The following is a 14,315-nucleotide window of genomic DNA, read 5'->3' on the forward strand; positions in this document are numbered from 1 at the left end:
GATGGAAAGCTCTAGGCTGCTCGCAGGCCGAAGGCTGCGCTGGGTTTGGAGGCCTCCCTGTCGCCGTCTGGAAAATGGTCAGGGCGCTCTCCGGCCTCGCCCGGCCGCGCAGGGCTGCCGCGAGCATCCTCCGGGAGGAAACGCGCGGCCCACGGGACGCCAGGGGAATCGGCGTTAAACTTCGCGGGGCGGGCGAGGAGGCTGGCCCCGGGGTGCGGCGGCCCTCTCCCCGCCGCCCGCCCCCCTCCCTCGCCGCACTCGCGCGGCACAGGCTCGGCCCCAGCCCCCTCCCTCCTCCCGCGCGCTCCCCGCCCGCCGCCCGCTCGCCGGCTCCTCCTCACTCGCCCGCCCGCGCCCGGCGCAGCTCGGCCAGAGCGACCGCGGGGTGAGCGCGCGTCCGCCCGGGGGCTCCGGCTGCCCGGCCCCGGCCCCCGCCCCGCGCCCCCGCCGCGCCCGCGCCGCGCCCGCCGCCTCCCCCCGCCCCGGCCCCCGGCCCCCGCGGCCGCCCCCCGCAGCCACCATGCCCGCGGCCCGGCCGCCCGCCGCGGGACTCGGCGGGACCTCGCTGCTCCTCGCCCTGCTCCTGGGGAGCCCCGCGGCAGCTCTGGCGGCAGGTAAGCGCCCCGAGGGGCGGGGCGGGGGAGGGGGCAAAGTTGCGGCGAGTCCGGGCGGCGGGGGTCGCGGAGCAGCCGCGGAGGGAGAGCGGGGCAGCCGCCCCAACCCGGGGCGGGGAACCGCGTCCCCTCGGCCCGGGCTGGTGGAAGTGTGGAGGCGGGGATGCGCCTGAAGGACTCCGGTGCTTCCCTGCTTCTGCGGCGGGCTCCCTCTCGGGCTGACTCCCCTTTGCAGCCCCGGAGAATCTCCTTGGAGTGGGGTCGCCTCCAAACCTCAGATGCCCGGAGCTCTCTGCAACCGCACCCGGGGCTGGGTGCCAGATAACTGTCACCCTCTCGGGGAGAGGACGAGAAGGGGGCCAGCTGACCCGCCCGGCAACTGAGGACTAGATTCCAACTGTGCGTCTTGGGGGTGGGGGGTGGGGGCCTCATAGTGCCGCGCCCTCCTACTCTAGGACCACTTGCCTCGTTTTGGTTTAGGCTGCCCCGAGGGACCGGGTCCCTGGACCGATCCCAACCAAGGGTCTGGATGCCGAACTTGGGTGTGGCATTCGCCTGGAGGCCGGTGGAGGGGCCTTAGGGTTCTCCGAACTTGGCGGGGGAGGGAGAGGGGTCAGGTCACAGTTGGCAACCTGAGCGGACACTCTCCCCCACCACCACCAACGCCGCCGCCACCACCACCACTCTCGACAATCTAATGTCTCTAACACTATTAGGAATTGAGGAGGTGGAGGGTGCTAGTTTCACCCACCACGTGCTTGCGGAGGATGGTTGCTCCTCCTTCCCAGACCGGGAGCCGCACCCTCTTCTCCACCCCGCTGAGGTCCCCCAGGAAAAGTTGTGTGTTGGGGGGTTGGGCGCTTCACTCACCCAGAGCTAACCCCAAGAGTTTTGAAGGTTTAATCAGTTCACTCGGAGACCCCAAAGTGGAGGGAAGCGTCGGTAGACCACCCGACCTCCCCTTGTGGAAAGGTCCAACTCCCGCTCTCAGAAACGCGCTCCTCACGTGGGAAATAAGCAGGCAGTTGCAGGGTCTGCCCAGGCTGAAGACAGTCGGAGGGCGCACACCCTCCCCATCTGGAACCTCGTCTCTTGTTTGTACCGTCTTGACCGGGGTGCAGGCGCTGCCCTTTCTCCCCGGGGAGTTCTGGACACCTGGCGCGCGCACCTGCTTTCAGCACCAAAGGCCGCGGACAGCTCTCGGCTCCGTGGGCCCTAGCTCCGGGTCCCCGTCCCTGCGACTCTTCCCCACGGCCTGGAGTGCCCTCCTCAGCATAAATCAGGCATTTTATGCCCCACTCCCTTCTCCTTAAATGTGGAGCCCCGGAGTGCAGAGCGAAGGAAATAATTCATCACCTTTTGTTTAACAAAGCATATAATTAAAGAACCCCCCTTTTATGAAGCAATAATATTCACAATTTACACCAGGTCTGGACAATCTCTCTGGGAAAGATGGGGGAAGAGAATTAGTTTAAATAAATCGTTTCCACCACAGCATGCCCTTTCTTAATTAGCTGTCTTTCCAACCATGGTTTGGTGGCCTTGAACAGGGTCCACATCTCCCTCCCTCATCCCCCTTTTGAATCTGTGTTGTGACTAACACGAAAGAACCCAAAGCTACCGAGTGTCTTGCTGGCTTTTCTAAAGTGAGTCTACCTTTGAGGACCACACTCTCCAATACACCACCCTCCAGGGGAAAAAAAAAAATGTCTTAATGGCACATATTGAATTGTCATCTGAGACAAGGATTTCATATCCTGCTTCCTTCACTGGCCTCAAACACAAAATGTGTGTGTGTTAATTTTTAAGACATTTCATATTATTTTTCCAACTGTTCAACACAACAGCTAGCCAGCATATATTTTTAATTAACTTCAGGTCACTGCCAAATTAAAGTCAACTGATGTACTACTTCAGAAGGCTCATTAATAACCGTGTGCTTCTGACTCCAAGACTCTGAGTGGTAAGGAAGGAGTAGCCAATAGCACTGCCAATTCTGATGGTGCATTTGGAAACCATTGACCTCTCACAATAAATTCTATTTTTAACCTGGAGCCCCACTTCCACTAAAGTCAGGAGAGCTGTACATCGAATACAGGGTTGCAAGCTAGTCCTGTTTGTCTGTGCAGTGAGGGGATTTGTAAATACTTGAAAGGGACTTGTTGCTACATTCTTATGCAGGTCACGTGATTCTCTGGGCCATTTTGCTGTAAGGCATGAATAAGTATAAAGTATAACTTGTTTTTGAAGAGGCTTCTTATTGTCAAAGATATGCACATGGGGAATAATTGTAGCTACGTGCTATGACTACAGAGCCTGAGTGTCATTTCTTTTCTTTTTCTCTTGAATTAATAAAGCAAATTCAATATTGCTCAATAAGACTCAAATTTGCTGCCTCCTCTAGTCCCTAATGTGCGTTGTTGTTAAATTCACTTAACAACTATTTTCATTATGGATTGCCGTTCTTTTCCAAGGAGTTTTGGCTGCTCCTGCCAGGGGCCACCTTGTCTAAACTTGAGGAATTCTTCTTGTGTTCACAAGAAGAATTGGTTAGTCATTAGGAAAATACTGTTACGTTCCTTCCTCCCTCTTCCAAGGCAAAGGGATATTTCCTGATCAGAGTAGCTTGTTTTGTGTTTTTTGCTCACAAATACATTCGTTCCTGCAATTCAAAAAGCTATTCAAAAGGACTCAATCTACTGGTCCCCCTGTTTGGTCCTCTGGTGTGCTGCAGACCTCCACTAGGGGCGCTCAAAGCTGTAATTGGTGACAGGGCAGAGGGGCCGAAGTCTGACCTTTGTAACCAGCAGGTGTGTGCAGAGCCAAAGGTCAGCAGAGAGGAGTTCTAAAGACGGCCTCACCTCCACCTCTACCCCCGCCCCTTTCTGCTTCCTACAACTGATTCCTATTTCTCAGAGAAGTTACTGATGACACTTGACATGCAGTGAAAAAGAGGAAGGAAAAGATGATAAGACAGGAGAATGCTCCACAAAAGGCAGCCTCAGAATACAGAGTCCAGCTGCCCTTTTTTATGCCAGTCTGTGGTTTCCCTTATGGAGCCAAACTGCAAAACACCAAAGAGGCCATGGCAAGGCTGTTCTGGGGAGTTTGAGCTGGGTGCTGGTATTAGATTTATAGGGTTCTGGAAAAGAAATATTGTGGCTTTGAAAACCTGGGTCCAGGTCCAGCTCTACTGGTTATGAGTGTGTGACCTTCAGCAGAATTCTCTTCTCTGAGCATCCATTTTACCATCTGTGTAATGGGGGTGGGGGGGGGACAAGGCGGTCCCAGTCTGGAAGGATGCTTGCAATGATTACATAATACTTCCTTGTAAAGCACCTGGCTCAAAGTAGATGCTCAAATAATGTTCCTCCGTTTTCTTCCCTGCTTTCCAAAATGCAAGTTGCCCCTCTTATTAAGCACCAAGAGAGCGAATCCCTGAAGTTGGTGTGAAGCAGATGTTGGCATAAATATCTGGACAATTTAGGTCAAAGTAGGAGGGGTGGAGGTGAGATAGTGTGTAGTCCCAGGTACCTATATGTTACCTGTGGCAGGTGAGAATTTTTCTTTGCCTGGTGCAGGCGCCCTTCCTTCCAAAAGGAAGGAAGCAGAGTCCATGGTACCAGAGATGTAGGATGGCAGTGTAATGGTTGGAAAGGAGATATAAGGAGAGAATCTTCTGGAGAAGACATTTACTCATTCATTCATTTAACATTTACTGAGCACTTTCTATGCATGCAGCAAGGTAGGGTGCAGGCACCCACGTGGGACACAGGAGACACGGAGTCGTATGATGAGGTCCCTGCCCTAGGAGTGGCAGCCTAGCAAGGGAGATCAGAAGTAAATCACTAGCATCCATGCCCTGTGATCCTTGCTTCAGGAGGCGGCTATCAGAGTGCTGTGGGCTCTTACAGGTGGGTGTGGTTCATTCTCTCCAGAGAGTCGATGAAGCCTTCCCTGAGTGGATAGCTTAGGGACTGGCCCTGCAAGAATGTGACAGGGACCAGCAGCCTGAGGAGGGGTTTCTACAGCGGGGTAGTGAAGATTCTGAAGCAGGCTTCCTTTTCGGAGCACATCACACATGGGTGGAATTAGAGAGAGGGAAACAGGAGTGAGTGGGAGGGGCAGGCTGGTGGGCACCCAGCCTGACAGGGGAAAGAAATCATCAGACATGCCCATCCTCCCCACTCTCCCCTGCACTTCCTGGGCTCAGCAGCTGGCAGATGAAGGCTGGAACAAAGGCCTGTGAGGCGCCGTGTACGCTGTTGTCCACTAGAGGTTGTGATGACACCAAAGGAATCCTCTCTGAAGACAGCCAGTCCCAGTTGCTGAGTACCAAAGGCAGCCACAGTGCTGGGTAAAGGCTGCCTCACTGGATTTGCATATTTGCATAATTCTCTGGTTCTTTAGCAGCAGCCTTTTGGCGTTGGTGAAGAGGGGGGCGGGGGTCCCGGAGAGAACAGACCGATTCTCGATTCTCGTGGACCTGCCTGATGTAATTTACTACAACACGACTGAGACTGTGTCTCAACAATGAAAACAGCATTCATGGAGAGTTGATTTTGTTCCAAGCCCTGTGGTAAGTGGTTTGTCTGGATTCGTTCAGAGAATGCTCACAATGGCCCCAATAGATGCGGTTATCATCCCCACATTAGAGATTGGAAAAGTGGAGGCACAGAGAGGTCAAGCAGTGTGTCGAGAGTCACAAAGCCGAGATGTGGTTGCAATCAGGAATCAATTTTTTTTTTAATGCCGCACGTCACAGTTGCCTCTTCTCTGCATTCCCCAAGCTCATGTGCAGATTTTGCTGATATGTGACAGGAGCTGATAAATATTTGTCAGAGGCATGCTGGATGTGTACCCTCTGCCCACCACTGTTCCTGGCACATAGTAAGCTCTCACGGAAAACTGGTCGAATAAGTGAGTCATAAATTGAAACAGGTTACAATGTATGTGTGGGTGATTTCGTTCATAATTGTCGTATCTAACTATTACTGAATACTCGTTAGGCACTTGCATAGGTTATTTGATTTAATCTCTACAATTTCTCTCTATTTTATGGATGAGGAAACCAAGGCTTCGAGGGGCTGTTAGTTCAAAAAGCTCAAGGTCGTCAAGCAGATGACCTAAGATTTGAATCCAGATAGTCTGACGCTGAGCATGGGAGCTTGAGTGCTGGGCACAGCACCTTCCGAGGTGGGTCCTGCTGTATTTCCCAATGAAATGTGTGCACAACTTTATCATTAGTATGCGGTCAGGCTGGGTGGGTCTAAACCCTGGCTCACCAAACTCTAAAACCTGGCAGGACAGAGACCCAAATCAACAAGGATTTTTCCCCAAGCCCTTAATATCACTGAAAGAAAGAGAGAAAAAGAAAGAAAAATAGAAAACAAAACAAAACAAGAAAAAGAGAGCATAGGGATTATTCTTCCCAGCGAAGACCACAAAGAGTGAGCAGTGTGGCTGGTTTGTTGGCTGGCTTTGAAATTCTGACTGTTTCTAATTTCACCTATTCCCAGGCCACCCAACCATTAACGAAGAATGTAAAAGTGTAGAAAATTGGTCTCTGTAATCTCCTAAGGTCAGGAACCTAAGCTCAATCATCTCCTAGCTATGAGCCTCAGTTTTCTCATCTGTAAAATGGATCACAGTAACCACAGCCACATACACAAAGCTGTCCTCACAGGGCTGGGATGAGACATGGGAGTTAAGATGCTTTATGCATACCAGAAAATCAAGCTTCAGGGAGATGGGTGCCGGCATGGAAGACTCAAGACCCTAGGCACTCCCATGCATTTCTTCTTGGGCTTGTTACGAAAGAATGGCAAAATATAGCACTGCTTTATGCCATTTAGTGTGGGTCGACTCTGTGCCAGAGAACTGTCCATGTATTTACCCTATGTATTCACTCATGTGATCCTTACCCAACCTTATCAGGTGATGTCACTAAGCAGATATTACAAATGAGGAAACTGAGTCTTGGAAAGGTATTGGCACTTGCTAAGGTGTTATAAGCAATGCATGATTTGGCCAGAATTCAAACCTAGGACTATTTGATTCCAAAGCCCAGGTTTGTTCTAGATGCTAGGATATGAGGTACCACATAACAATGACCAAATGAAGAGCAGACACAAGCCCAGAAATTAGGGCGGTTTGACTAGACTCTGGGATAGGAAATATTTCCTCCTCTAGTGGCAAATGTCAGGTGTCTCAAGTCAGCTCACAAAGAGGAGAAACAGTTCTTCCCAACCTTCAATACTCCCCCTGATGGCTCCTGGGTGCAACATCCTTCTTGCCACGCAGTTCCTTCAAACTGGACAGTCATTTTAGGAATTTGTATAGTTGAAGATTAAATGTCCAGGTGGCTGATTTGAGCAGCCTGACCTTGAGCTATGCACTTAGTGCTCTGGACCATTTTGGCCTGACTGACCGATCCTGTCTCCCTTGCAAGATCGTTATGAATAGTCCGAGTGGGTAGATATGTGTAGCCCATAGCAAGCACTCAATAAAAAGTTACCATTATTGCTACCAATAGTCACCTGGTGAACTTCTATTCACCCTTCAAAACCCAGTAATTAATTGTCTTTTTCTGTGAGAATTTCCTTCGGCTGTCTCCGCTCTGCGCTACTTACAAATCATACTCTGCCCCCCCCATCACATTTTATCCCTCAATATAGGTAACTCATGTACTTGTAATGCATGAGTTACCACTTCACACGCCTCCCTCTAAACTGTCAACCAAAGCTTACTCATCCATATGTCTCTTAGCTGGTATCTAACCCAGTGTAGGGCTCACCATGTTCGTAAAACTATGCTAAATTACCTTTCATCTTCATATCAGTTGTGGGGAGGCAGCATCAGTCCAAAGATCTGAATTTGATGCCTCTTTCTTTTATGTCCGTGTGCTCTTATGCTCAATTCAGCAGCACATATATGTCTGTGTGCTCTTGGGCAGCCTCTCGGAGACTTGGTTCCGTATCTGAAAGCTGGAAATAACAAGACTGTCCTACCCTCAAGGAATTGCTAGGAGGAAAATTAGTGAGCTAATAAATGTGAAATCACCAACGAATTCTACAGAACGAAAGATGAGAGAGAGGAATGAGATGAGGAGGGAGAGAGAGACACTTTGTGAAAAACAACAGCAACCTTTGTGTAAACACACAGCCGCAGGGCGGGCCACTCAGCACTTCCCTGCCGGAGCCATGTCTCTTTCCAAAGGGCATAGTGACTGTAATTATTTACCCTGTGGCTTAGCTCACTTTAAAATCGAAATTTTCTAGGCACGACACTGGGTGTTATAGAATCTGCCTTCTCTTGGATCCGCTACAGCTGCAGAAACCAGCAAAGTTACTAAAAACCCATGCTTAGAGTTGTTTTCTGTTAGCTGCATGACCCTGGACGAGCAGCTTGGTCGCTCCAAGCCATCAGTGGGCCTCATGTGGGGGTCATAGTCTATGAGCTGTCCATTTCCCAGAGGTGATGTGTTGAAGGGGGGCTTGGTATTGACATGCTCTGCAGAAAAACTTAGCAAGGTACCCTTCCTGGAGTCCGTCATATTAATCAGATCTTCGCAGTTTTGGATAGACTCTCGGCCTGCCTCAATCCGTTCCCTGATAATTTCATTTTACTGAGGAAAGAAACCCAAAGAAAGGACTTATTCACTCAAAGTCTCATTGCAAGTGAGTGGCAGAGCCAGGACTAGCACCTCTGACTCCTGTTTTCTGACTTCCTTTCTAAAGGGACTTTATCCTTCTCCTAACAGTGGAATCCTTGCTCTTCTCAGTGTATGTTCTGAGATCCATGGAAAGCCTTAAGACATCTGTCTCCATCGAACCAATGGTATCCATTACCCAAATTGGATATTTACATTGTGTGGCCATCCATGGCAGAGTGACTGCATAAAAAGAGCGTTAGCAGAAACTGAAGTCAAGCTGGAGCTCCCTCCCGTGCTGACTTGGCACCTGAATCTTTGAAACACTAGCAGACCAGCTCACACCTGGGAATGGTGCCATCCAAGCAGATGGCCTGAGTCAAGCAAGCAAGAATCAACCATGGAGGCTCAGGGAGGTGCAGGTCCCAGGCCAGGTGCCCCCTCCGTGCTTCTCTGCTCTCACCATAGATTGTAGAGAGTGGCTCATTGAGAAACCCAGTGAGGGCGTGCAGTGTAGAGAGCCAGGGAAGCGTTGCTTGAGGCATGGATGATGGAGTCAGGCTCAGCCTTGGGCCAGTAACTGGATGCCAGGGATTATCCGAAGGCTGGAAGTCAGAGCAAGGTGGGTGGATACAGTCTGGAGCTTGGGACAAGTCCTACAGGGCAGAGGGGTGGGTATGAGCCAGTGGGTGATGGTTTCCTTGTCTGGTCTCACCCATTCTCAGTTTGAGGGTAGGCATGTGCCAAGGCTTAGTGTCATAAATTAGTGAGTTGGGATACCAAAATGGAGCATTGACTCAGGACTAAGAGCCCAGCAAGCAAAGAGCACAAACTCTGGAGTGACAGATAATGGCTCCAGCCTGTGTGATCTTAGACAAGTCACTTAACTCAGATGATTAGGATAGCAAGAGTGATACAATGATGGCAATGATTTGTTGAATCTTAGCTGATTCTCCGATTCTCAGATCAGTCTGGCTTCCAAGAGAGGAACTAGTATTTCTTTTGGCTTTATAGAGCAAAGCGCCATTCGGGATAGATCAAGAATAAGAAGGTACCCCAAATATTGGGCCAAGGATGCTCCAGGGATGGGCTTCTTCCCTCCATTTCTCTCTTCCATGGCATCTGCTTCTCCCTACATCAGTTACTTCTGGCTCTTTCAATCTCTCTCTCTCTCTCTCTCTCTCTCTCGTCTGCCTCCTTCTGCTCACTCACCAGTGAGCTCCCTCATCATCTCTACTTAAACATGGGCTGTCATGGCTTCTCTTGGCTCAAACTCTACATGTTCACCATCTAATACCATAGCCACTAGCCAGCCACATGTGGCTATTTACTTTTAAACGTGAATTAATTAAAATTAATTTAAAATGGAGTTAGAGTTCCTCAGTCCCACTAGCACATTTCAAGTACTCAGTAACCATGTGTGGCTAGTGGCTACCATGTTGGACAACACAGAGAACATTCCCATCTCGGTAGAAAGTTCTATTGGACAGTACTGCTCTAGGTCATGGCAGTCCAGACATAGCCCCTAACATTCAGCTTCTTCATGTTTCCCAGCTCAGATTCCTGAGGAATATGGCTTGTCCTGCTGGGCAAGAGGTTGGCTGTTCATGTTTAATCCAATTATCTGTGTCTGGTGTGGTCAGCATGCCGGGGGGCATAACACAGGGCTAGTCAGGTCTCTACTTGGGGTAGAGCAATCACCACTAGTAACATTTCACATTCTTGCTTTGCTGACCTAAGTAGTTGCTTTCTCAACCCTTTCAATTGCCATGATGTGGCTCTGGAACTCTTTTGATCCATATTCATCCAGCTGTAGCCTCATTGATAAACTATCTAAGAGCTGGGGAAGATCATTGTGTCTGCTGCCTCGTCTCCCTTCCTCACTGGACAATAAGGCCCTTGGGGTCTGGAGTTGTCTCTTACCACTTCTCTATTCTCAGCCATTTGTTGGAAAGAAAGGAGGAAGGAAGGAAGGAAGGAAGGAAGGAAGGAAGGAAGGAAGGAAGGAAGGAAGGAAGGAGAAAGAAGAAAGAAAGAAAGAAAGAAAGAAAGAAAGAAAGAAAGAAGAAAGAAAGAAAGAAAGAAAGAAAGAAAGAAAGAAAGAAAGAAAGAAAGAAAGAAAGAAATTCTTTGGCTATGAATGACCCCAGTTTGGGAGTCACAGGACACAAAAACATTTGCAGAAAAGTGCCTGGGTGGCTCAGTCCATTGAGCTTCTGACTCTTGATTTCAGCTTAGGTCATGATCTCAGGGTTGTAGGATTAAGCCCTGCCTCAGGTTCCATACTCAGCAGGGAGTCTGCTGGAAATTTTCTCTCTCTCCCTCTGCCCCTTCCCCCGCTGGTGCACTCTAAGTAAAAAATAAATAATCTTTAAAAAATTGCAGAAAACGCACAATCTTCCCCTCATTTGGGCCAGCTTAGGGAACGATCATTTGAGGTGGGCGTTTGTGGGAGGGCATGTCCTCATGAACTGGTGTATTTGGGCATTTCAAGGGGTCCATTTCCTGCAAATCAATCTAGGGTGGAAAGTAAAGAGAAGCTTCAACATGGGGCCCCAGGAGCCCTTCCCTTCCTCACAGAAAGGTTCACCTGGAATGCGAGCAATGCACTTAGGAGCAATTGTGGAGGTTAGTGGGAAAACAAAATGTGCTTTTTTTTTTTTTTTTCAAACATGTGGTTCTCTGCATGGTTTTAGTAATGCTGCTATTATGTAATGTTGTGATTTCCTCAGAGCTTTAATATTATGGAAACAGAGGGAGAAGGTGTTTAAAAGAATGTACTCAGAGTATACATTCTGAAAGTGGTGGACTCAGCACTGGCATAGAATGGAGACAGGCCTGGATGTGGACCCCAACCCTGGAGTTTCTGTGTTGTGTGTTGCTGGAGGAAGGGGTTTGATCAACTCAGCTCCAGTTTCCATCTGCAAAAGGAGAATGTAATGCTTCCTGTGCCTCTCCCATAGAGTGAATTGTGAGATTGCAATTCCTATGTCAACTCCCTGCCCCTCTCTAGCAGTGTAGGTGAATGGTCCCCCGCCCTTGAAGGTAAGCAGTGCACAATCTATACAGCTATACCTGGCAGCCTGGGATGTGGAAGTGCACCATTAAACTGTAAAGCAATGAGCAAAAAGAAATGGACAAAGCTCCTCTGACTCCTCGTACCTGCAGACTTCTGATCAGACCTCTACCTCTGTACCACCTCGAAGGCAAGTTTACCAAGTTGTAAAGCTAATTTGGGGCCAACCACCTTGGAAATTAATGCAAAATATGTGGAATCAGTCCTAGTTTTCCAGGGCTTCAGGAAGGGAAATTTACCTAATTTATGGCATAAATAAAAAATGATGTGCTGGGGCTCATTTGCATGCATTTACTTCAGTCCGGGTTAAAAGCAACACTTTGTTGTTGTTTCTAAAGAAAGCCTCAGACCACTCTTGTTAATTCAAATGTGTAAGCTTGGGACACCTGGGTGGCTCAGAGGTTTAACGCCTGCCTTCGGCCCAGGGAGTGATCCTGGAGTCCCGGGATTGAGTCCCACTTCGGGCTCCCTGCGTGGAGCCTGCTTCTCCCTCTGCCTGTGTCTCTGCCTTTCTCTCTGTGTCTCTCATTAACCAATAAATAAAATCTTAAAAAAAAAAAGTGTAAGCTTAGGCAAAGTGCTGAACTTTCTGGGCCTCAGTTTCTTCAGCTGCGAAATGACAATGATCAATGGACCCACATCACAGGAAGTAGTGAGAACTCATGAGTTGACCCTGTAAAACACATAGAATAGTGGCTGGTACCTAGTAGACATTCAATACTTAGAGTAACATATATAATATTAGACAATATTGATGGTATCAATATCATCATTATCATATACGTATTCAACATATATCACATCCTATGACTGATGTCACAGAAGAATCAGAAGGACGCGGTCTCACTGTGTACCCTCCCGGAGTTATTACAAGCCCAGGACCTGGACTCGTGGTAAAGCAGAGCAGGTGTCAATCATGGGATGCATCCACAAATGGATTACCATCACTATCAGACACTTCCCCACAGATGCAAGAGTTTGAAAACCTTTCTCCCCTCTTCTAGACAATGAGGTCTTCCAAAGCAAGGGATGCATCACATTTCCCTCTCAATCAGCAGTCCATCTCCCAGAAAACAGAAGATCAATAAATGCAGAGGCTGGAATGAATGAATCCTGAAGTGTAATCCTTCTTAATTAATGTGTGGGAAGTGCTTATTATTAGTATGCATGCTAACACATGGTTGTCCTCCTCCCAGACTAAGAACACCTTGTGCCTATGTCACCAACATGTAGCTCAGAATGTGGTGCATTGAGCAGTCAGCAGGTGCTCACTGGGCATATGGCAGTAGCCAAGAGCTCAGAAGTTAGGACCACAGAAGCCTGAGTCTGGATCCCAGCTTTGTCACTTAATGAGCCATATAACCCTCAGCAAGTTGTTTGTGCTTAACGGAAACAGTATAGGAGGAAAAATAACTGTACCTTTTTCATCTAGTTGGTATAAGACAAAAATAGGGAATGTTCCATCAATAGATTAGCACTTTGCCCGACAGAAATTGGATACTCAGGGAGTACCTGCATGGCTCAGTCCATTAAGCATCTGCCTTTGGCTCAGGTTGGGCTCTTAGGGTCTTGGGACCAAGCCCTTCGTGGGGCTTCCTGCTCAGTAGAGAGTCTGCTTCTCCCTCTTCCTCTGTCTCTCCACTCGTGCCTTCTCTCTCTCTCTCAAATAAATAAATAAATAAATAAATAAATAAATAAATAAAATCTCTTTTAAAAAAAGAAATTGAAGGGGCACCTTGGTAACTCAGTGGTTGAGCATTTGCCTTTGGCTCAGATTGTGATCCCAGGGTCCTGGGATCAAGTCCCATATCAGGTTCCCCACAGGGAGCCTGCTTCTCCTTCTGCCTATGTCTCAGCCTCTCTCTGTGTGTCTCTCATGAATAAATAAATAAATAAATAAATAAATAAATAAATAAATAAATATTTTTTTAAAAAGAAATTAGATACTCAGTATATATACTACTATGAGTAAGTGAGTGAGCAACTATTCCCCAGAGTCTTGAGAAAGAGAGACTTGGTGTGTCATTCCTAGCTGGAACAGAATTTGCAACTGAACAAACCCTAGAGATAGGATGTTCTGTAGGAATTCAGATAGGAGTGTTGCTGTTAGAGCAGCTACATCTAGCCTCTGCTTCCCAATGTAAGGTATTTTGTTATCTTGGTTAATAAAATTGAGGTTCTAAGAAGGGAAGGGTCTGGGGATCCCTGGGTGGCACAGCGGTTTGGTGCCTGCCTTTGGCCCAGGGCACGATCCTGGAGACCCGGGATCGAATCCCACGTCGGGCTCCCGGTACATGGAGCCTGCTTCTCCCTCTGCCTGTGTCTCTGCCTCTCTCTCTCTCTCTCTCTCTCTCTCTGTATGTGACTATCATAAATAAATAAAAAATTAAAAAAAAAAAAAAGAAGGGAAGGGTCTGGATGGGTGAACCCATTACTCACTGGCTGGTGTTTAATGACCAAGGTTCATCTCAGATCAGCCACAAAACTCCAGACAAAGAACCAGTGGGCATAGCCTGGTCCTCCCTGGCAAGTCCTCTTGCCATCAGGGGCCTCCAGAAGGCAATGTCTGGGTCTTATCTGTCTTGTCTCTCCACTATGTCTCCCTGTTTCTAAAGAAAGTAGATCCCTAGAAAGACTGAGAAGAAAACGAATTCCCATAATGCACTAGAATCCCTGCCATGGCTTCATTTATAGAATCTTGCTTAATTACTAGCAGAGTCTTCGAGGGTGACTATTATAGCCATTTGATTATAGATAAGGAAGCTGGGGCTCAGATGGCTAAGCACTGGTATATTAGGATTCCTTCATTCATTCAAGATCTATTCTCTTTTCCTTCAAGACCTTCCACTCGTTAGCAAGCACTTGGTAGGCACTAGAGATGCAGAAGTAAATAAGGCATAACCTTGCCCTCGGAGAACCTAACATGCAATCATTCTGCCAATTCAGGTATGACTCAGATCTGCAAGTTCTTTTC

The 14,315-nt window shown here is 48.3% G+C and overlaps 1 protein-coding gene across 8 annotated transcripts in view; it reads left to right on the forward strand.

The window, feature by feature from the left end:
- Positions 1 to 488: 488 nt before the first annotated feature.
- The window catches only part of SEZ6L (seizure related 6 homolog like), a 188,992-nt gene continuing 175,165 nt past the window's right edge, over positions 489 to 14,315 (forward strand). For all 8 annotated transcript variants that reach the window (XM_077874113.1, XM_077874114.1, XM_077874115.1 and 5 more), the window contains exon 1: positions 489 to 614. In XM_077874113.1, coding sequence (XP_077730239.1) covers positions 521 to 614 — 94 coding nt within the window. In that variant the 5' untranslated portion in view covers positions 489 to 520. The remainder of the gene's footprint in view (positions 615 to 14,315) is intronic.

Source organism: Canis aureus, chromosome 27 (genome assembly GCF_053574225.1).
Source record: "Canis aureus isolate CA01 chromosome 27, VMU_Caureus_v.1.0, whole genome shotgun sequence".
NCBI classification, from domain to species: Eukaryota; Metazoa; Chordata; class Mammalia; order Carnivora; family Canidae; genus Canis; species Canis aureus.